The following is a 21,647-nucleotide window of genomic DNA, read 5'->3' as shown; positions in this document are numbered from 1 at the left end:
TTATTCGCTTTAAAACTTTCTTACATGTTATTCTTTTTAATATGAAATTCAATTTTATCTTGCTCAAGACTAGATAGTGATCACTTACAATTTCAAATCCTCTGTACACTCTGGTGTCCTGCATCAGGGAGAAACATCACTATCAACAATAACATAGTCAATGAGACTTTTCTTATTCCTAGCCTCTTCTCTCCATGTGAATTTGTGCATATTTTTATGTTGGAACATGGTGTTAGTAATAACCAGTCCATGTCCTGAGCAGAAATCCAACAGATATTTGCCATTATTATTAGCTTTGCTCTTTTCTCCAAATTTTCCCAAAATATTTTTGTATGTCTCACAATCATTTCCTACTCTGCTATTTAGATCCCCAACAAGGACCAACTTTTCATTTTTCGTTGTCAGTGGCTTTTTCTAAAGCCTCAAAAAATTCCTCCACTTCTACCTTTGTAGAACCTTCTGTGGGACCATGGAAGGTTCTTCTATGGTCCCACAGAAGGTAGAAGTGGCAGTCACAACGAGTCCCACAGAAGGTAGAAGTGGCAGTCACAATGAGTCCCACAGAAGGTAGAAGTGTCAGTCTCATTGTCCTGTTCCCCATTCTCATATTTGCCCACACTACTCTACTTGAGACTGACTGCCATTCAAGAAGATTAGCCTCGTATTTTGTGTTGAATACTATGGCTACTCCTTCTTTTTCTTGATTGTGGTGCTTAAGGGTCAAAGCTGTATAACTGAGAGGAGACCTCCACATAGCCTTTAAAGGAATGCGGAGAACTGACCAGGGCTTCTGACCTAATGTTCAATCGTCACCTTCTCGTGGTGCACCCTGTTGGGTATCTACTTGGATACTGAACGAACGAGGATGGGCTGGCAATTTGGGATTTAGCCGACCAAATTGTATTCTTATTGGTTAAACCAAAATTAAAAATGATGGTTTTAGACTGCATGATAGAGTAATTGTTTATGCATGTATCTTGAAGCGTGTTGGTTTTTTGTAAACTAAAAGATAATAGTCCAATAAATAACTTTTTATTATTAAAAGACCAGAAGATAAATGATAAAATATACAAAGAGCTAACAAGTTTCACTAGCCACTGTCTAGCATTTTTAAGGCTGAACTGGTGTGAAAACAAATGCATTGAGTTACATTTCAAAAACATACACTTTAGTAACTGTTAGGCCATTACATTTGATCATTCTGTTTGAAGGCGTGCATGTGTTCGAAAGCTTCATTCAGATACCGGTACATGACCACGTGTTTTGTAGTTGTTTGCATATTGTAATTCTGTTGAACTGAGAGAGATGATGAGATTTTTCCATATGTCTTTAAGAGCAATGCCCTGATTTCTATTTAAATTATTGCCTGTGCATAATACCACAGCTGTTTCTTTTAAAGTTCTGTATCTGTAGTTATTCTCGATGTAAGGCATAGAACTGTTTTTCCAATCTATAACATGATTTGATGTTGAGAAATGATGTGCTAAACCAGATGTGATGATTCTATTATGATTGACATCCCCCACATGTTCCGTCTGTCTTATTTCAAAACTTCTAGAAGTCTGACCAATGTAAGAAAGGCCACACGTGCATGGAATTTCATATACTACAGGACATTTGAAGAAAGGTACCTCATCTTTAGGTGATCCTAAGATTTGTCTGATCATGGTAGTTGGTTTAAAAACCACTCTGATGTTATGAGCTTTTAACGTTCTTGTCAATTTTGTGGAAACTGAATTAATATATGGAACGACAGCTGTGGACACATATTGGGGTACTGTAACATGTTGGTGGTGGTTGTCTTTAAATAGCCATTTGTTTAAAATGTTAGAAGGGTATCCATTAAGAGATAGAGTGTTAGATATTAGTGACAGTTCTCTTTACTGTACCTCTGTTTCTTTTGAAATCGACCTTAAGGCTCTATTATGGAGCATGTGAATGATGCTGTGTTTTTGTGATCTGTGATGGTTGGACGAATAATGTAGATGTCTACCAGTATCTGTGGGTTTCCTGTAAATGGACAGTTGGAAATTGTTATCTTCTTTCTTCACTAGGATGTCAAGAAAAGGAAGTTCTTTGTTCTTCTCTAGTTCTATAGTGAATTTGATCTTATTGTGTAGTGAGTTGATTTTGTTCAGAAATACGAGAAGGTTTTCCATGGTGTCTTTCCAGATGATGAACACATCATCGACATATCTCCACCAAATTGATGGTTTCGTTACAATGGTGGAAAGAATATCCTTTTCAAGTTTTTCCATAAAAAGGTCTGCGCATGGTGGTGACAGAGGGCTACCCGTGGCTAGTCCTTCCAATTGTTTGTATACAGTGTTGTTGAATTTGAAGAAATTTGAATTCAGGCAATGATGAAACAGCTGTGTGATGTCTTGAGGGAAAAGATCTTGCAGAATGTTAACTACCTCTACGATCGGTACATTAGTGAATAAGGACACTACATCCAGACTAGCCATAATGTCCGTTTCTGATATTTTAATACTCTTGATTTTTTCTACAAAATGTTGAGAGTTTTTAATGTAGGTCTCTGTGTGTCTAATTGTTCCTTTCATTAATTTTGCCAGATGCTTTGCTAGTAGGTATGTAGGTGATGATCTTCCATCAACTATTGGACGAAGAGGAACGTTTTCTTTATGAATCTTGGGAGCTCCATAAAGGCGTGGAGTGATAGGATGTAATGATTTAAGTTGTTTTTTAAGTTCATCCGACCAGCCGGTCATATTGTGGATAAGAGCGTTAGTCTCCAGATGATTACTCATGATGGGATTTTTATCTAAGACTTGGTAAGTGGAAATGTCTGCTAGTAACAAATTAATCTTGTCGAAGTAATCTTAATAGTCCATTTGAAAGATGGGCTAATATGTCTGCAGAGGCAGGCAACTTCAAATAACTTTATTTGAAAGCTGAAATAGTTCATTTAAATACTTGTAAATATTCATTTATAAAAATTATGGAGACTACAACTGTATTAAGAATAATTACTTTAATTTTAGACCGTTTTAGTTTCAATAATTTTACTAAAATGAATGCTGATCTAAAAGAAAGGATTAACTTGTAAATAATTTGACCTCATCTGTTTGTTATTCAAATTTCTCTAATTCATATAGGATTTGGTAATTAATTTACGGAATTAACAACGCATATAAAGTAAATTAATTAAAGATAACTTTAATTTACTTTATATGCGTTGTTAATTCCGTAAATTAATTACCAGTTATGTCTAACCAACGTATAAGTCTTACCACTAGAATCACATAGGATTTCACGTAAATGAAAGAAATTGCCACATTTCCTTGTTTCAGTCGAACTAAAAAAAATGTATCTGATGTGTCTACCTGGATGTTGGATAATGGAGTTGGATAAAGGAAATGTCTACTCACTGATACTGCTAGACTTTACAAAGGCATTTGACAGTATTTCATGTAGAACTCTTGCATAAATTGAAGCAAATGATTTGGATTAGAGGGTTGCTGATGGACAGATACCAAAGAGTGGTTTATAGAGGAGTTGAGTCCAGGAGAAGGCAGATAACCAGTGATGTACCACGAGCTCAGTATTTGATCCTCTGTTTAATTTGTACACTAGTGATACAGGAAATGATTTGGTGGAAAATATTTGTTTTTCTGATGATACTAAACTGAGGAGCAATTGTAAATGAAGGTGATGCAGAGATTCTGCTGGAAGACTTAGACTGGCAGTATGGGCAAAGGTAAATGGTTGCAAGTTTAATGTAGCCAAGTGTAATGTGATGTGCTTTGTGAATAAGAGATCACAAGCTGTGTGCTATGTTGATGGAACTGAACTGCAGGAGATGAGGCCAAGGTGCTTAAAGGTGATTGTGAACAGGGAATTGAAGTTTAGCTGGCATATTGCAAAGGTAGCCAAAACAGCACATTAGATTATGTGATTGAAGAATGCACTCGCAGCAGGGATAGGGAAGTTTATTATTCCCTTATATAAAGCATTTAATAATGCCACATTTGGAATACTGTATGCAGATCTAGTTACCTGGATTCCATGGGGATGAAATTAGTGGAAAAGATCCAGAGGTGAGTGACTAAAAAATTGTGCAGGTCTATGAAATGCTACCTAATAAGAATAGATGGATGGGCTGTGGGCTTGAAAAACTAGCTGATAGGCAAAAAAAAAGGAGACATGAGAATAGCATATGTTATTAAAGTTTTATAGGGTTGTCACTGAAGACTTTTTTCAGTATTTGCCAGACAGTGAATAAGGAGTCACCCATGGAAATTACCTAAGAATATTATTAGCAAGGGCATTAGGACTATATTTTTTGCTTGGAGGGTGATGAATGGGTGGAATGGGTTGCGAAGTGGTTGTGAGTGCTTCGTCAGTTAATCAGTTTAAGGAGACGTATGATAGATAAATAATTGCTAGTAAGTGAATAATGCATCTCCCGCAGTGAATATTCTGAATCCATGGAGATACCATTTAACTAATAAATAATTGTCTATGTAGCAGAATAAATGTTCATCAGTTACATAGACTGAAAGTGTGAGTGTCTTTATGTTAAGGATTTTGTCCTGTCCATGTAGAAATTAAGTGGGGGATTGGGGGGGGGGGCAACAGAGATTAAATGTTTCCACAATAACTATTGTGAGGACCTCAAGTTTTCTAGCAAGTGTTTTTTTTTTTTTCTCCAAGGATATTGACTCAAAATGCATTGAAATAACAAAATTAATAAATTATATACATTTTGTTTTTGTATTTTTGTGGGTTAAATAATTTACATAATATTTTTACTTTCGTTATAACAATAATTTATCCTCTATTTGTAATTCAAATATCTTGTACACATATCCTTTCATGTAACTGAAAGAAACCCCATTCAAGAAACACCTTGAAGATTTTAACAAATAGAATATATTTTTATTTCAGAATGTAACATATGACGGTTATAAGGAGTATTTTAGTGGAATTGTTGGGTGAGTAATAGTTTTCATCTATGTAAATTATGTACAATATTTGCTGAATAATCTGGACACTAAAGTTTTTACATTACTTTCAGTTAAAAGATTAGCCACTATAGTTTTCACAAATTGCCTCAGTCTTGTAAAAATTACCCCCCCCCCTTTGCTCTTCGTCACTCTTTTTCTGCTGAAATAGTTTTTTTGTTCCATGCTTCAGAAAGAAGCTTAAGACTGTTGGCTGTCAAATTGATATTGAAATACTAAATTCCTTTCTCTTACTCTCTTCCGCTTAGTGCTGTTTTTATAGAATTAGTGCTGCAACATAAAAGCAAATAATTATGTAACTTCATTTCCAAAATAAATTTTGTAGCCTTTTAAGGAGACTAGATTCTCCATTGATTAAGCAGAATCTGTTTTGTTCAACTAACATTCACATGCCTAAAAAAAAAAAAATTGTTTTTACTTAAATATTTGTGTTAAAATGTTATTCATCATCTACCAATCTTCATATTAGAATATATTTAAATAAAACTTCACTCATTTTCATATTGAAACAAGGTGACGCAATCAAATTAGATTCAACATTAGCTCATTTGCTCATCCGTTGCTCATTAAACTAACCTAATATGGAAACAGAATAACTGCTTTGTCAGCCTGGTTGGCTGAGTGGTTTGAGTACTGCTTTCCAACCAACAGGCTGCAGGTTTGAATTCTGCCATGGACATTGATGTTTGTGATTATCTTTAGGTGGGACTGCAGTGACTTGAAAAAGTTTCCCGTTTGGTCTAGAGCAGGGGTTGGCAAACCTTTTAGACCATCAACCCCTTCATGGAATCCTTGATCCCTCTTTGATCCCCATCACGTTAAATAAATGAATAAATGTTATCAGTAATCATTTTCTCAATTTAAAAATAATTCCTTCGCCCTTTTACTTCGTAACTGCTTCTTGATAATAAATATTTTAAGAAAATACTTAAAGAAATTTATAAAGAACATTAAAAATTTAACCCCTCCCCCTTTGACCCTTAGACATTTATTGACCCCTTGGATAGCCACGGGGTCAATATCGACCACTTTGCCGATCCCTGGTCTAGAGCAAGGTTTCTAGACTATATAAAAATAAATTTAAAAATATTCTTAGCCTACTCACCTATACAAAATCTACTATACGTTTATTGATAACTTTTCAGGGTGGGAGCAACATAAAAAAAACTCTGCTTATACCCAATTATTGGATATGCAGCAATAGAAGTGATGGCATTTGCAAGGTGACTGGGTTTATAACAAGCCATTTGTGAAGCATGCAGTTTTTTATATACTAAAAAAAAAAACTTATTCTTAGTGTTAATAAGATGAATCATCATATTATCAATAATTCTATCTTAAATCTCAGTCGAATCAAAATTAAAAAGGTGGATATAGTTTTGCTCACTTCTCCACCCTTGTGCAAAAGATAAGCTTTAGAGAGAAATTTGGACATATCCTAATATTTTGGAACTTTTGTGCAGTGAAACATGATTAAATCAGCTTGTGCTCTCTGACAGTCTGAACAAATTAGAATATTTAGCAAACTTAGCCGACCAGGCACTGGTTTGAGTGGTTAGCGTGCTGCTCTCCAACCAGCAGTCATGGGTTCGAATCCTGTCATGTTTTTGATTGTTTTTAGCTGGCAGATGAATTTCATTGCCCGGTCTGAGAACACAACCTGCTTAGTGGATGCCTGAAGTGGCTTGAAAAAAAAAAGTTCTATGTTTGGTATCTAGAACAGGGCTTCTGTATATGTAATAAAATACAAAAACATGTATAAAATTAATAAAAATGGGAAGGGGGGGGAAATCCTTAGCCCACCTACAGTATAAATGTACTATAGGTTTACTAAACCTTTCTTGTGTGAGAACAATATAAAAATAAAATATAAAAAAAAAAACAGTAAGATTTGCAGCTGCTGTTTTTTATCATGTTGATGATGTGCATTAAATGTTTGCATTTTACCTGGCACACAACTCCTTATCCAGACTCAAAATCAGCTTTCTTTTTGTTTCTTTGTTTGTTCATTCAACAGGCTATATTGGGTTGATGAACTGTGCAGAAAAAATGTTGATAGTGCAAGGGAATTCATAAGGCAGTATCTGATGCAAGCAATGTATTCCAAGAGTTTAAGTGAATAAATAGAGTAAGAGTGAAATGATTGAACAGTGAAATCAAGTAAGTGGCATAGATTAAAGATGCCAAGAAATTATATTCTTAGTTTAATCCTTTATCCAAGTGTAAGCAAACAAAGTTTATGCTTGGAGGTAATTCACAACTGGGCTACTTGTATGTAGAGGCTAATGACTTCACATCAGTTGCCTTAGTTGTATATGGAAATATGACTTCTGCATTATTTCAACCTTGGTATCACTTCTGGGTCTGACTCCCACTGATGAGACCTCAATTAAGGTTGAAACTGGTCCCATAATGATAGCATTGCACATGTCCATAAGGATATGTGTGTTGCATTATGGAATACTAAGGCAATTGATGTGAAGTCATTAGCCTCTATATACAAGTAGCCCAGTTGTGAAGTGACTTTACATGTAAACTATCTTTGCTTACACTTGAATAAAGGATTAAACTAAGAATATAATTTCTTGGCATTTTTAATTTATAATATAACCAAGTGAAAAAACTTACAGCATTGGAAAAGAAAGTGTTATGGAGGAGGTACAAGACAGCTGTGGCAATCACATGAAGATTGTAAAGTACAGCCTAGGAAAGTGATAAGCATGGTAAATAAACAAAAGGTGCAGTATGAGAAGAGATTGGCTAGTCAGACCAAAGATAATTCAAGGGCATTCTCCCACTATATGGCAGGCAAGAGGAAGAATAATTACAGTATGTTGACACTGGTGGTTAGGTATGGTAGCAGAGTGACCATTACAAAGGATATAGTGGAATTATTGAATGTGCACTGCATCAGTGTATATCATACAGGTGTAAATGATGCAGTGCAATATGTAGAAGAGAGGCCAGTATTAGGAAAATTGATAGTGAAAGAGTCAGAGATGTATCAGGCATTGAGTTAATGTTAATAAGACTGTGGAAAGATATGATATATATCATTGCATATTTTTAAGGAATGTGCAAAATAAACTATATCCTTGACCTAGTTATTGAATGAAAGTCATGCAGTGGAAAAAGGTTCCTAAAGAGTGGAAAAAAGTGAAATAGTATACACAAGCATGGTTCTATTGGAGAAGTTTCCAATTTGTAGACCAGTATATAACTGCAATTGTAGCCATGGTGTTGGAAAAATGTGTTACGAGTAGAATATGGATTGGATTGATGGACACTGGATTCTTTATGTTCATCATGGATTAGTAAAGAGTAAGTCTCCTTTTAGCAAGCAATTTAGTTAAATTTTATGTGTGTGTGTTGGATAAGAAAGAATCATATACAGGGACATTTTTGGACTTGGTAAAAGCATTTAATAATTACCTCATGATAAGTTGGTGTACAAGCTGCAGAGGATGAGAATGGATAGTGTATGGGTTAGATGGATTAAAGATTGCCTTTTTGACGATACCAGCAAATTGTGTATGATGGAGTATTGTCTCAAAAAAGGAGGGCAACCATTGGTGTGCTTCAGGATCCTGTTCTTGGACCCCTGCTGTTTAACTTGTTTTAAATGATATTTTATGTGGATTGACTGGGAATCTTCAGTTGTTTTCTGATGATGCAAAGTTAGGGAGAATTATAAGTAGTACTGCTGATATTGATTCCCTTCAGCAAAATTTGAATACATTTTTAGTTTGGAAAAATAAGTGGAGTTGTAGTTTTAATATTAATGAATACAAAGGTCAGTCTGTGTACTGTATTGATGCAACTATGCTGCAGAAATGAATGAGATTCTAGATATGGGAGTGATTGCAGACTGAAGTTGGGCAGACATATTGCAAGTGTTTCAAAGGCTGCACATTGTATTGCTACTATGGTAAGAAATATGCTGACTTGTTGGTGGTTGTACCACTGTATAAAGCACTGGTCAGACCATGTTTGGACTATTTTTCTCAGATTTGGTCACCTGGTTTTCAGTGTGATGTGGACACATTGTAGAGTGTCCAGAGAAGAGTGACTAAGACAGTATCAGGACTGGAATATTGGGACTCTTCAATCTCTCTCTCTCTCTCTCTCTCCATAGCCAACATTCCAGAATTCTTCTGGAATGCTGGTGGAGAGAGAGGTTGAAGAACTGTGGATTGCATTGCAGAGTTTGTGTGGTGGATAGGAGGAAAAGAGATGATATGACAGAGACATTTAAGTTAGGGGATTTTATCTGATTAATACAGAGGATATTATAAAAAGAATAGAAAGTGAGAGGATAAGAACTAGAGGCCATCCCTAGAAGTTGTATAAGAGTCTGGTGAGGAGTGGGTGTCATGAGTAAATTTTAACACAGAGAATTGTGTGTGAATGGAACACATTACTAGAATATGTTGTTAATGCAAGGAGTGTTAAGGATTTTAACAACAATAAATGTGTTGTTAGTTGAATGAGTTTCCCACACTGAGTGTGCAACTCCATGGAGGGTGTGATAGGGATAATAATCTTTCTGTCCTCATTGTTCTTTCTTCGTAAACCCCTATCCAGATCTTCTCATATCTGATATTGTCTATGATCTTCCTCTTTGTTATTTTCTCCTGAATCTTCATTTCATATTTTCTTCCTAGTATTTTTTATAACTGCATTTTTTTTACTCTCCCAAACCACTTCAAGTTAGAATTTACAAGCATTTCTTAAACACTCTAGCCCAGTATCCTCCTAATGTTCATATTTCTTATTTGGTGTTTCCTTAATTTTTCCAGCATTATTCATAACTTTCATTTCCATTGCCTGCATTCCACTTACATCTCTATCTGTTAGTCTTCACTTCTCTGCTGCACATGATGAAATAGATAAAAAGGTAACTTCTGTTTCTCATTTCACTATCCAAGAATGGGCTGCCTCAGTCCAGCAAAATTCTCCTCTATTCTCTAGATTCAGATCTCCATCAACAGAAATCATGCTCATCAAATATTTGAAATTAACATTCCTCCTCAAAATATGACTTGTCTGCCAAATCCTGAGGTGGAGTATTAACTTGTACGTTTTCTCTCTGATTTACAACCATTCTTTCATTCTTCTTACTATTGATATATAACTTTTTTGTTGTTACGTTTGTCCACTTCATTCAGTAAATAATTTGCATGCATTCAGATCAAAAAAAGATTATATTCATAATTTACTCATTAGTCATTACATTATCTAGGACACCTTTCATCCCAATGGAGGGCAGTGATAGAGATCAGGTACTTTTTTATATCATCATCCATTATTGAGCATATATATAAATAACTGAATTATCAAATCTAGTCTTCAAGCAACTCTCATATTTTAAGTATGTTCTTAATCATAACTATTTTTTCTTTTCTTGTACCTGTCATTTATAGACTTTCAGACTTTTGTCCATTGAGCTCAGTCAAGAGCTTATTTTCTAGTATAGAATTCCATGCATAGGCATTGTCCAAATGCTCACTGTTTCTCCATTTCTATTGATGGAAATGCAGTGAGTGAAGTAAAAAATTTAATCAGCAATTGATATACATTTTTTTAAATCCAAACTGGCCTTTACTTAGGTCTCTCCCCACACTCGATCCCTTATTCTTGTTGCATTATCTTTTCATAAATCTTTGCACAGTGACACAATGATGCCATTCCTTTATAATCACTATATGCTCTTTGAGTCTCCTTTGCATATTGGAACAACAATATCCTTTGTCCAATCATCATGTTTCTCCAGATCAGTCTAGATCAGTGCTTCCCAAACTTCTGGATGTCAGGGGCCCACTTTGCAAAAATTAAAATATTTCACGGCCCCCCTCAAAAAAAAAAATCGTAATAGAGAGATATATTATTATTATATTTATTGTATTTATTCAATACAAAACATACACAGCTAATATTGCAAAAATCAAATGTATATATTACATTTTTTGCCTCTTACCGTTTGGTTCTGAAGACGATGTGGGCCGTTCTGGTAAAATATGAAATACTGTCCTTTTTTTTTTTTTTGAGTCTGTTTCTGCTTCTTCTGATTGTTCGCGGGAATTTTTTTTATTTTTTATCAGCCACTTATCCATCTCAGGGTTAAATTTTTTAATGTAGAATAGATCAAACAATATCACCACTTACCAATACTCGCACACCACAGACTGATAACATGAAATTAGTGAATATTACCTGAATAAGGGAATCCCCGGACCAGGAATATTTTTCTCTTTTGTGACTTTTCTCCCTTTACGGTAATTAAGCCTAACACGAAACAGACAGCAAAGGCAGGTTATTAAAACGTGCATATGATTGGTGTGGTATTAACAAAAGATCGCTCAACCGAAAGATAAAAGCATAGCTGACAATTGAGTTAAAATGCTAACTCTCTTCAACCGAATTCCATATGTGAAACCACCATAACATTCATTTTATATATATATATATATATATATATTCATATTCATTTTTCTAAATTAACTGACTTAAACCCGAGAATTATAACACAATGACATTTATTTGAAAAAACGCAACATGTTTCGTCAAGAATGACTTCTTCAGGCGATAAGAACATAGAAAGATAATAAAAGACACTTAAATTAACATTGACACACTCTAAAGCTATACAATTATAAAGCCATAATATTCGACTGTAAATTACAGTTATTATGAGCTTGAACTACAGTCCGAGTTAAAGTTCTATTGTTGTACACCTGTGCGTGTGTGGAATCACGCGATCTCCAGTATCTAATAGTAGAGTTGAAAGAGTCAGCCAAATTATAGCTAAGATTATTATTCAAATGAAAAGGGTCTAAGGTGATTTCCCTTGACTCGACAATGCGGCGCTCTATTTCATCATGGCAGATGTGTAGGTTTGAAGTCAATGTCCAATTTATTTCATGTTGGTGGCCTTCGTTGTTCGTGTTTATTGAAAGCAGGACATGGCCCGACAGAGCAGTTGCTCTGGTTCTCTTATAAGCAACGTCTCTCTGATGCTCTTCGAGACGTAGTAAGATAGATTTCTCTGTCTGCCCATAGTAAGGCTTTCCGCATTCACAAGTGACCTTGTATACACCTGGGAATTGTAGAAGGTTGTGAGGTTGTTTATAGTTGTTGAAGCGTGATATTATTTTTGGCAGAGTCGAGAAGCACGTTTTTATGTTAAACTTCTTTAGAATTCTGCTCAGCTTTTTGGATAGTGTGCTGATATATGGCAAGACGATATGACCTTTGGAGTCGTCCTGTGTCTCTACGTTGTTACGTTGACGGCGGGATAATTGGTTGTTAATACTTTTTAGAGAGTAGCCATTGTTTTTAAAGGTCCATTTAAGATGTTGTAGTTCCTTTTTCAGTTCTTCTTCATCTGACAGTACAGATCTTGCACGATTAGCTAGAGTTGATATAATACCCAACTTTTGCGCTGGATGGTGATGGGAGGACGCATGCAAATATCTGTCTGTGTGTGTTGGCTTTCTAAAAATAGAGACTGTAATTGATTCAGGCGTCTTGGTGAGTTTAACATCTAGGAAGCAGATGGAACTATTTTCTTCAATCTCCATAGTCAATTTTATATCTTGATGGCGGTTGTTTAAGTGGTCGAGAAACTTGTGAAGATTCTCAGTACCATTCTCCCATATGAGGAATATATCGTCCACATATCTAAGCCAAATTTTTGGTTTTAAAGTAAAAGAGGAGATCGCCTTTTCTTCAAAGTCCTCGAAAAAAATATTGGCTAACACAGGAGAGAGAGGGCTTCCCATAGCTAATCCTTTGACCTGTTTGTATAGTTTACCTTCGAATTCAAAATAGCCAGAGTTTACACAGTGAGATAACAGAGAGAACGTTTTATTTGAAATCTTGTTTTTTAAAATATGAAGAACGTCCTGTGTCGGAATGTTGGTAAAGAGTGCTACCATGTCAAAGCTCACCATGATATCAGAAGATTTTAGTTTTAGGTCCTTTATTTTAGAGACAAAATCTGTTGAGTTTTTAATATAAGAAGAAGATTTTCCTGCATAAGCTTTTAACGATGACGCCAAATATTTGGATAACCTGTATGTGGGTAAGTCAATGCTGTCTACTATAGGTCTCAGTGGATAGTTTTCCTTGTGTACCTTCGGGAGGCCATATAACCTTGGAATGAGGGGGTGTAAAGAGCGGATGGAGAGCCGTGTATTCCGTGGAATTTCTGTGGTCTTTTGTAGGAGATTATTTGTTCTATTGTGTATTTCTCTTGTTGGGTCTCTCTCAATTTCCAAATAACTATCTGAATTTAACAGTGCTAAGATTTTTTTCTCGGTAGTCTATTTTATCTAGAACTACAGTTGCATTCCCCTTATCAGCCTTTAAGATGACAATGTCCTTGTTAATCCGTAGATTTTAGCACTGTTAAATTCAGATAGTTATTTGGAAATTGAGAGAGACCCAACAAGAGAAATACACAATAGAACAAATAATCTCCTACAAAAGACCACAGAAATTCCACGGAATACACTGCTCTCCATCCGCTCTTTACACCCCCTCGTTCCAAGGTTATATGGCCTCCCGAAGGTACACAAAGAAAACTATCCACTGAGACCTATAGTAGACAGCATTGACTCACCCACATACAGGTTATCCAAATATTTGGCGTCATCGTTAAAAGCTTATGTGGGAAAATCTTCTTCTTATAGTAAAAACTCAACAGATTTTGTCTATAAAATAAAGGACCTAAAACTAAAATCTTCTGATATCATGGTGAGCTTTGACGTGGTAGCACTCTTTACCGTTCCGACACAGGACGTTCTCCATATTTTAAAAAACAAGATTTCAAATAAAATGTTCTCTCTGTTATCTCACTGTGTAAACTCTGGCTATTTTGAATTCGAAGGTAAACTATACAAACAGGTCAAAGGATTAGCTATGGGAAGCCCTCTCTCTCCTGTGTTAGCCAACATTTTTTTCGAGGACTTTGAAGAAAAGGTGATCTCCTCTTTTACTTTAAAACCAAAAATTTGGCTTAGATATGTGGACGATATATTCCTCATATGGGAGCATGGTACTGAGAATCTTCACAAGTTTCTCGACCACTTAAACAACCGCCATCAAGATATAAAATTGACTATGGATATTGAAGAAAATAGTTCCATCTGCTTCCTAGATGTTAAACTCACCAAGATGCCTGAATCAATTAAAGTCTCTATTTTTAGAAAGCCAACACACACAGACAGATATTTGCATGCATCCTCCCATCACCATCCAGCACAAAAATTGGGTATTATATCAACTCTAGCGAATCGTGCAAGATCTGTACTGTCAGATGAAGAACTGAAAAAGGAACTACAACATCTTAAATGGACCTTTAAACTCGCACACACATCTAATTAATAACAATAGCTTTTAGTTAGATACTGTTTGCCCATACAACATATGGTTTTGTTTCAGTCTATACAGCATAGTTTCTATATGAGGAGACATGCGATTCATTAATTAGTGTGTTTTTATCCCAGTTGTCTCTAATTGCACTATTTGTTGAGAAATATATTAAACAGACTCCTCATACCTTATTCACTGGCATAATAAAAGTACTTGCTTTTATTGCCTCTGCAGTATAGTGGCTGTTAGGGAGGGAGTGTTGTTTACCACTGCAAGCGAGTTACTATCTCCCCACATGAACTTGTTTAAGCTTTTTTTCATGTGTGAAGTATATGCAAAACTTTTATTGGTAACAGAAAACTAGCTCGGATGACAGTGATAATATAAAACGAGTTTTGATATGTATATAAAGTCAATATCAACAGTCCCTGATTATGAACGTGTGATGAAAGGGACAGGAAGATTTTGAGCTTCCCTGGAGAGCATTCAAAGTAAATACAATTAACCACTGCTTTGAGATGAAACATATGAATTAGCAATATTTACTAATATTCATTAAGCACCGAAATACACAGGAAGCAAAGTTTGTGAACCAACACCAATGTGTGTTTATTTTTCCATTAAAATATAAAAAATAACAAAAGTTAAATACGTTTCTTTTAAAATAAAAAAAAATATACTTAGTCTTAAAACATTTTAAATTTGTTTTCGTTATTTCACGGCCCCCCTCAACAAAACCTATGGCCCCCAAGGGGGCCGCGGCCCACAGAGTTTGGGAAGCGCTGGTCTAGATTCACAAAACTATTCCAGTTCTGAACTACAAAAGCTCTGATTTCAAACTTCAAGTCATTTGCAGGAGATTTTCAATTCTTTATCTACTTTTATACTTCTTCTTCTTCTAGACCTATTTCTGTCTCCCCCCCACTGAAGCTTGTTTTTATTTTTGAGCATATCTCTAAAATCCTGTTGTTTCATCTCTCTCTCGACCCAGCTTTTCCTTCTTGACTATTTTCTTGGTACAATTTTCTTTGATTATAAACATTGTCATTAATTTCATTTGGTCTTTATACATTTTTAAAAAGCTTTGTTTTGGCTTAACAGCTTTTTCTTCATTCCTATTCCCCAGCAGATTTCTTTTCATTTTTATATTTGCATCCTTCCAAACATCTTACCAATGTTTCTACTATTACTTCTCAAACTTTCTCCTATTCTTCATTTACAGTACAGTCAACTCTTACTATAGCTAACTTAAAAACAAATTCATTAACTATAACAATTTATTGTAAAATTCCTCAGGGTTATTATTCTAAATGAAATTCATTGTAGCAAACTCTCCATTGTAACAAGCTATGCTGATAGCCCATATGAGTTTTCTGTAGCGAGGGTCAGATGGATTTGTCATTGTGAGCCTTGGACTTGAACTGAGATGCATTCTTACTTCACCTCATTCTGTTTCAGCATCCACAGCTTAAGTTCTCTCTCTCTTCACTACTTTTATTTTACATATGCATCTCTAAGGCCATAAAAAGCCTACACTTTCATTCCAATCCAACAGACAGCAAAACTTTGTCCATGACTTCTTACTGCATTCATTATCAAGGATGAAATAATCTGTTATAGATTTTTTCACCTCCTAACTGCACTTCTAATCGTATGGCTCTGTTTTTTCTCTAATCAACTGTTTCCATTTTAAAATCATTGTTTATGCAAAAATCTTAATATGATTTGTCTTTTATCATTTCTTTGACCAAAAAAAAATGGTCCCAAAATTTTTCTTGTCTTCTCCATCCTAAGCATTAACATCTCATAAGGGGATTACACTCTCATCCCGTATAATTTCTTCTTACTACTACTACTACCACCCTTAAGATATGTTGTCATGTATATTTAGATTTTGTAATGCATATACCATCATTAATAAGAAATGTTACAGCCTGAAATTATAGAATATCAAAACAATTATAGAATCTCTAGAAAACTAGAAAGTCTCTTCTGAAGTAATTGTGAGATTAATCTGTTGTGTGAGCTTAGATGTTGATTATCACTCATGTTGATGATTAATGAAGAAAATAACATCTATAGTTCGACTGCAGATGAGAGAACCCTCGACACTAATTCACATGGCAGAAGAAGGCAAGTCCATTCTGATAATAGGGTAATCAACCCATTTCATGTGATGAGTATTTATTATTACACTTTGGAAAATTAGCTTTTCTTTTATGAACATTCTAATTTTTAAAATGGTAACTATATTGCTTGTATAACAGTTGGAAAATTTTATGTGTAAAGCACATGATTTTGCTTGTTGCTGACAAATTTGTACATCCCTTATTCTTTTCTTCCTTTCTCCCATGAATTGACTCTTTCTTGGCACTCTGCCAGCTACAGTTCTGTCAACTGTAGGCAAACTATAGAGATAATTACTAACTGAATTTTTTTAGCATAATGAGAATGTTTCAGTTAAAGACTATTCTGCCTCCATTTGGAGACAGTGATCATGCAGTACTCACTTGGGAAGTGACTAAGTTTATGAATGTTCCATTCAGAAAAGGTGACATGCTGAACTATAAAGGGAAATTATGACTGACTGAGGAGTGTACAGAGTTCAGCAGAATGGCATTGGTTGCTGGACTCTGTACACTCCTCAGTCAGTCATAATTTCCCTTTATAGTTCAGCATGTCACCTTTTCTGAATGGAACATTCATAAACTTAGTCACTTCCCATTCTTATTCAGTTTGTTCAACAGCTCTAATACCTACTCTTCATACACCTGAGTTTCTTCATTCAGTGAAGGGGTAGCAGTGAACTCAATGTCACATACACCACGTTGATAGCTTTTAGCAAAATGGGCACTCATTATTGAACAAACTCTTCTGTATCTGTTGTCTTCACAGCATCTGCATTCAGAAAAAGTTATTCTTTCATAATCATTCTTTCTTTTACTTGTAGCATATCGACAGAATTCTTGTAAGATATCCTTTAGCTTGCAGAGCCAGTTCCTTTCCATACTCAGACTTAGCTTTCCATACAACAGTTGACTATTCTAGCCTGCTGCTTATAATTTTCATAGCAGATATCACCCTTATGCACACGTTATTCCTTCCACATCATCCGTTTCTTACAAATCTCTAGCTTAATACGATTACACATCCATTTAACTCCTACCCTATTTATTCTTCGATCTCTTGGGACAAATTCTGAAATTGCATCACTTAAGTATTTTTTTATATGCTTCCCATGCACTGTATAAGAATTCAGCAATAGGGACTGATGGGATATCAGTATAGGTGCTAAAATAGTGTTCAGCTGATCTAGCTATTTCCTTTAACCAGGCTGTATAATTTGAGTCTCAGAACATGGAAGATTCCACAGAGGGAGGAAAGAATGTATGGTCATCCCATTTCACAAGGGTGGTGCAAAGACAGAGGTATCCAACTGTCGACCAATTAGTATCTCAGGAGGAAGATTTTGGAAAAATTGTTAGGTCTTGCATTCAGAAATTATTTGAAAGTGAATCTTTACTTTGCAGTAAACAGCATGGGTTTACTAAGGGAGGGTCATGCTTTAGTAACTTACTCACATTCTATAATAATGTTTCCATTGAACTAGACAAGGGGAATGGATACACCATGATACTTTTGGATTTTGCTAAGTCTTTTGACAGAACACAGCATGGAATACTGTTGCAAAATCAGAGAATATCAGTTTGGATTATAGAATATTACCCATGAATAAGAGAATGGCTGACTGACAGATATCAAAAAGTGGTATATGTTAGGGGGAGGGTTGAGTCTGCAAGATTTCAGGTAACCAGTGGTGTACCACAAGGATCAGTGCTTGGTCCACTGTTATTAAATCTGTACATAATGACATTGGGTAGGATTTGACATGTGACATACAGCTATTTGCAGTTATTGCAAAGATAGGTAGGGTAATCAGGAGTACTGTTGATATGCAGTACTTGCAGAATGATTTCAATAGGCTGAAATTGTGGACAGGTGAAAATGGCTGTTATTTCAATATTAATAAATGTCATGCACTTTGGTGTGATTAGATATCCAGTGTCATATTATATTGGTGGGATTATGCTTGAAGAAACTGATGAGGCTAGGAATCTTGGAGTTTTAGTAGACAGGAAGTCGAAGTTCAAGTGTCACATAGCAAAAATTAAATACAATTCAGAGAATAATGGCAATGCTGAAATAAACCTCGACATGAAAAGATAAGGATGTCATTTTGCTTCTTCACAAGGCCTTGATAAGACCTCATTTGGACTATGTGCCCAGGTCTGGTCTCCTGGTTTTTGTTACTATGATACAGTGGAGAGAGTGCAAAGGAGAGTATTAAAAATGATATCATGATTCTCGTAGAAAGGCTTATACATTGGTTGCAGATGATTACTAAATAACTTAAGGAATTCACAACGTATACTGGAATATAAATTAAAATAAACTTTAATATATACTTCCTATATTTTGGCAACGTCACATTGCCATCTTCATGGGAACATAAGATTAAGACACATGCACGCAGGCACTAAAAAAGCAGCAAATGAAGTCAAAGCGAAGAAACTACTGTTTTTCTTAAAGTCCTAATATGGTGCCCCTTAGCGGGCTATTTTAGGTATTCTTGGCCGTTTGGCTGAAGTTCCTCAAGATGTACGTTTCCCAAATTTGGGGCAGTCTCATGCATTCTAAATTTGTTGAGGTTTGGCATGTTTCTTAGGGCTGAGGCTGATTCTATGAATGGTCTTTCAAATTTATACTTGTTGCGGTGTATTCTGTGGTGTGTATCCAGAGCATGGTCTGCAAACCCAGAGTGGCTGTACTTGTGAAACTGGATGTAGTCCTTGTGTTCCGAAATTCTGATATTCGCTGTCTGCCTGTTTTGCCAAAGTAGGACAGCTTACAGCTGCAAGGGACCTGGTATACACCAGGTAGGTCTAGGGGAAGTGGTTGGTCTTTAGTGGAGCTGATAAGGGATGCCAATTTTCTATGTGGTTTGTAACAATTGGTCAGGTCATGTTTATTCAGGATTTTGGTAATTTTTTCCGAGGTGCCCTGGATGTAGAGAAATAGTGATGGATTTAGAGTAATCTTTTTTGTGAATGGGGGACTGTCGTTCCATTATTTTGAAGCCTGAAGCACTCAATGCTCTTACACGTGGCCACAATTTCGGCATTGCTCCTACAAAAGTACTGGCCGAAGAAATTATGATCCAGATTGAACGCGGTATCTGCCACCTTCCAAACCACATCGCCAACAATATTAGACTGGATATAGCCTGTGTTCTCACCAAAGCAAGACCACCACAAACCAACATATCCAATAGTGAATATAATGCTCTACAGGAAATAAAGAAAGACAAAGAAATACTAATCACCAAAACGGATAAGGGGAATGCCACCATGGTGCTCAACTATACTGACTACACAGTTAAGCTTAATGCCTTATTATTAGATTGGGCTACTTACCTCCTCATTGAATACAATCCCACCAACTTACAAATTAGAAAACTCCATAGGCTCCTTAAGAAGGTCACTTCTTGGCCTGTGGAAGTTATTAACAAATTAAAACCTTTTAACTCTAGACCCCCCTATATATGGGGTCCCAAAAAATACATAAACAAAATGTGCCATTACGTCCCATAATGGATGGTATTGATTCCGCAATGTGCAAATTAGCCAAACATTTAGCCAAAGTGCTCGCACACTATACTGGTAACACACCATCACACAAAAAAACTCAGCCCACTTCAAAGCCAGTGTAGAAAACCTTACACTTCAACATAATGACATAATGGTCAGTTTTGACGTCTCCTCCTTATTCACAAATGTCCCGCTCAAGGAAACCTTTAGAGCTCATCCAGGCCAAATTTCCTCCCGATATCTCAGCCCTATTTCAGTTCACAATGAACTCGGGCTGTTTCGTTTGGCAGGGAAAATTCTACAAACAGATAGAGGGGACAGCCATGGGTTCACCACTATACCCACCCTTGGCCAATTTCTTTATGGAGACTTTTGAAGAGAAAGCCTTAAACTCTACCCCACAAAAACCTACCATATGGCTTTGCTATGTTGATGATATGTTCGCTATTTGGCCACATGGCTCTGATACACTCCTCTCCTTCTTAATGCACTTAAATAACCAGCACCCCAGAATCAAGTTGACCCTGGAAAAAGAGGAAAACAACAGCCTGCCTTTCCTAAACATACTAGTCATCCACTAGCCTGATGGAACCTTGGTTTTCTCAGTTTATAGAAAACCACCCATACAGGCAGGTACTTTCACCAACAACCCCTCCCCTCACAACAATATGGAGTTAAGAGACTATACAACAGGGCTAAACTAATCTGTTCAAATGACAATGCCCTAGCCACTGAACTAAATCACTTCCTTAAGACTTTCTTAGCCAATGGCTACAACCCCCCAAAAAATATTAAAACCAGTAAACCACAGCCCCCCCCCCCTCCTCTCAAAAAAAGATTACTCTAAATCCATCACCATTCCCTACATCTGGGCACCTCGGAAAAAATTACCAAAATCTTGAATAAACATGCCTGATCTCTTGTTATAGACCACATAGAAAATTGGCATCCCTTATCTGCTCCACTAAAGACCAACCACTTCCCCTAGACCTACCTGGTGTATACCAGGTCCCTTGCAGCTGTAAGCTGTCCTACTTTGGCTAAACAGGACAGCGAATATCAGAATTTCTGAACACAAGGACTACATCCTTTTTCACCTAGTACAGCCACTCTGGGTTTGCAGACCATGCTCTGGATACATACCACAGAATACGGTGGAAGGAAGCCACAGTAATACACTGCAGCAAGTATAAATTTGAAAGACTATTCATAGAATCAGCCTCAGCCGCAAGAAACTCTCCAAACCTCGACAAATTTGGATGCATGAGACTGCCCCAAATTTGGGAGACGTACATCTTGAGAACTTCAGCCCAATGGCCAAGAATACCTAATATAGCTTGCTAGGGGACCATATTAGGACTTTAAGGAAAAACAGTAGTTTCCCTCGCTTCGACCTTATTTGCTGTTTTTTTTTAGTGCCTGCGTGCATGTGTCTTAATCTTATGTCTCCATGAAGATGGCAACGTGACTTTGCCGAAATATAGGAGTTATATATTAAAGTTTATTTTAATTTATATTCCAGTATATGTTGTGAATTCCTTCAATTATTTAGTAATCGATATCAAGATTGTGGAATACTGATTATGAAGACAGATTGAGAATTTGTAGACTGAAGATACTAGCAAACAGGAGAAAG

At 36.0% G+C, this 21,647-nt stretch overlaps 1 protein-coding gene across 3 annotated transcripts in view; it reads left to right on the top strand.

The window, feature by feature from the left end:
• Sec15 (exocyst complex component Sec15) overlaps nucleotides 1-21,647 on the top strand; it is a 499,079-nt gene that overhangs the window by 176,760 nt on the left and 300,672 nt on the right. For all 3 annotated transcript variants that reach the window (XM_090391741.1, XM_090391739.1, XM_090391740.1), the window contains one exon: nucleotides 4,912-4,958. In XM_090391741.1, coding sequence (XP_090247867.1) covers nucleotides 4,912-4,958 — 47 coding nt within the window. The remainder of the gene's footprint in view (nucleotides 1-4,911; nucleotides 4,959-21,647) is intronic.

Source organism: Typopeltis vanoorti, chromosome 4 (genome assembly GCF_054136105.1).
Source record: "Typopeltis vanoorti isolate ZY-2024b chromosome 4, IOZ_Tvanoo_1.0, whole genome shotgun sequence".
Taxonomy (NCBI): domain Eukaryota; kingdom Metazoa; phylum Arthropoda; class Arachnida; order Uropygi; family Thelyphonidae; genus Typopeltis; species Typopeltis vanoorti.
This window is presented reverse-complemented; position numbering and strand designations above follow the sequence as displayed.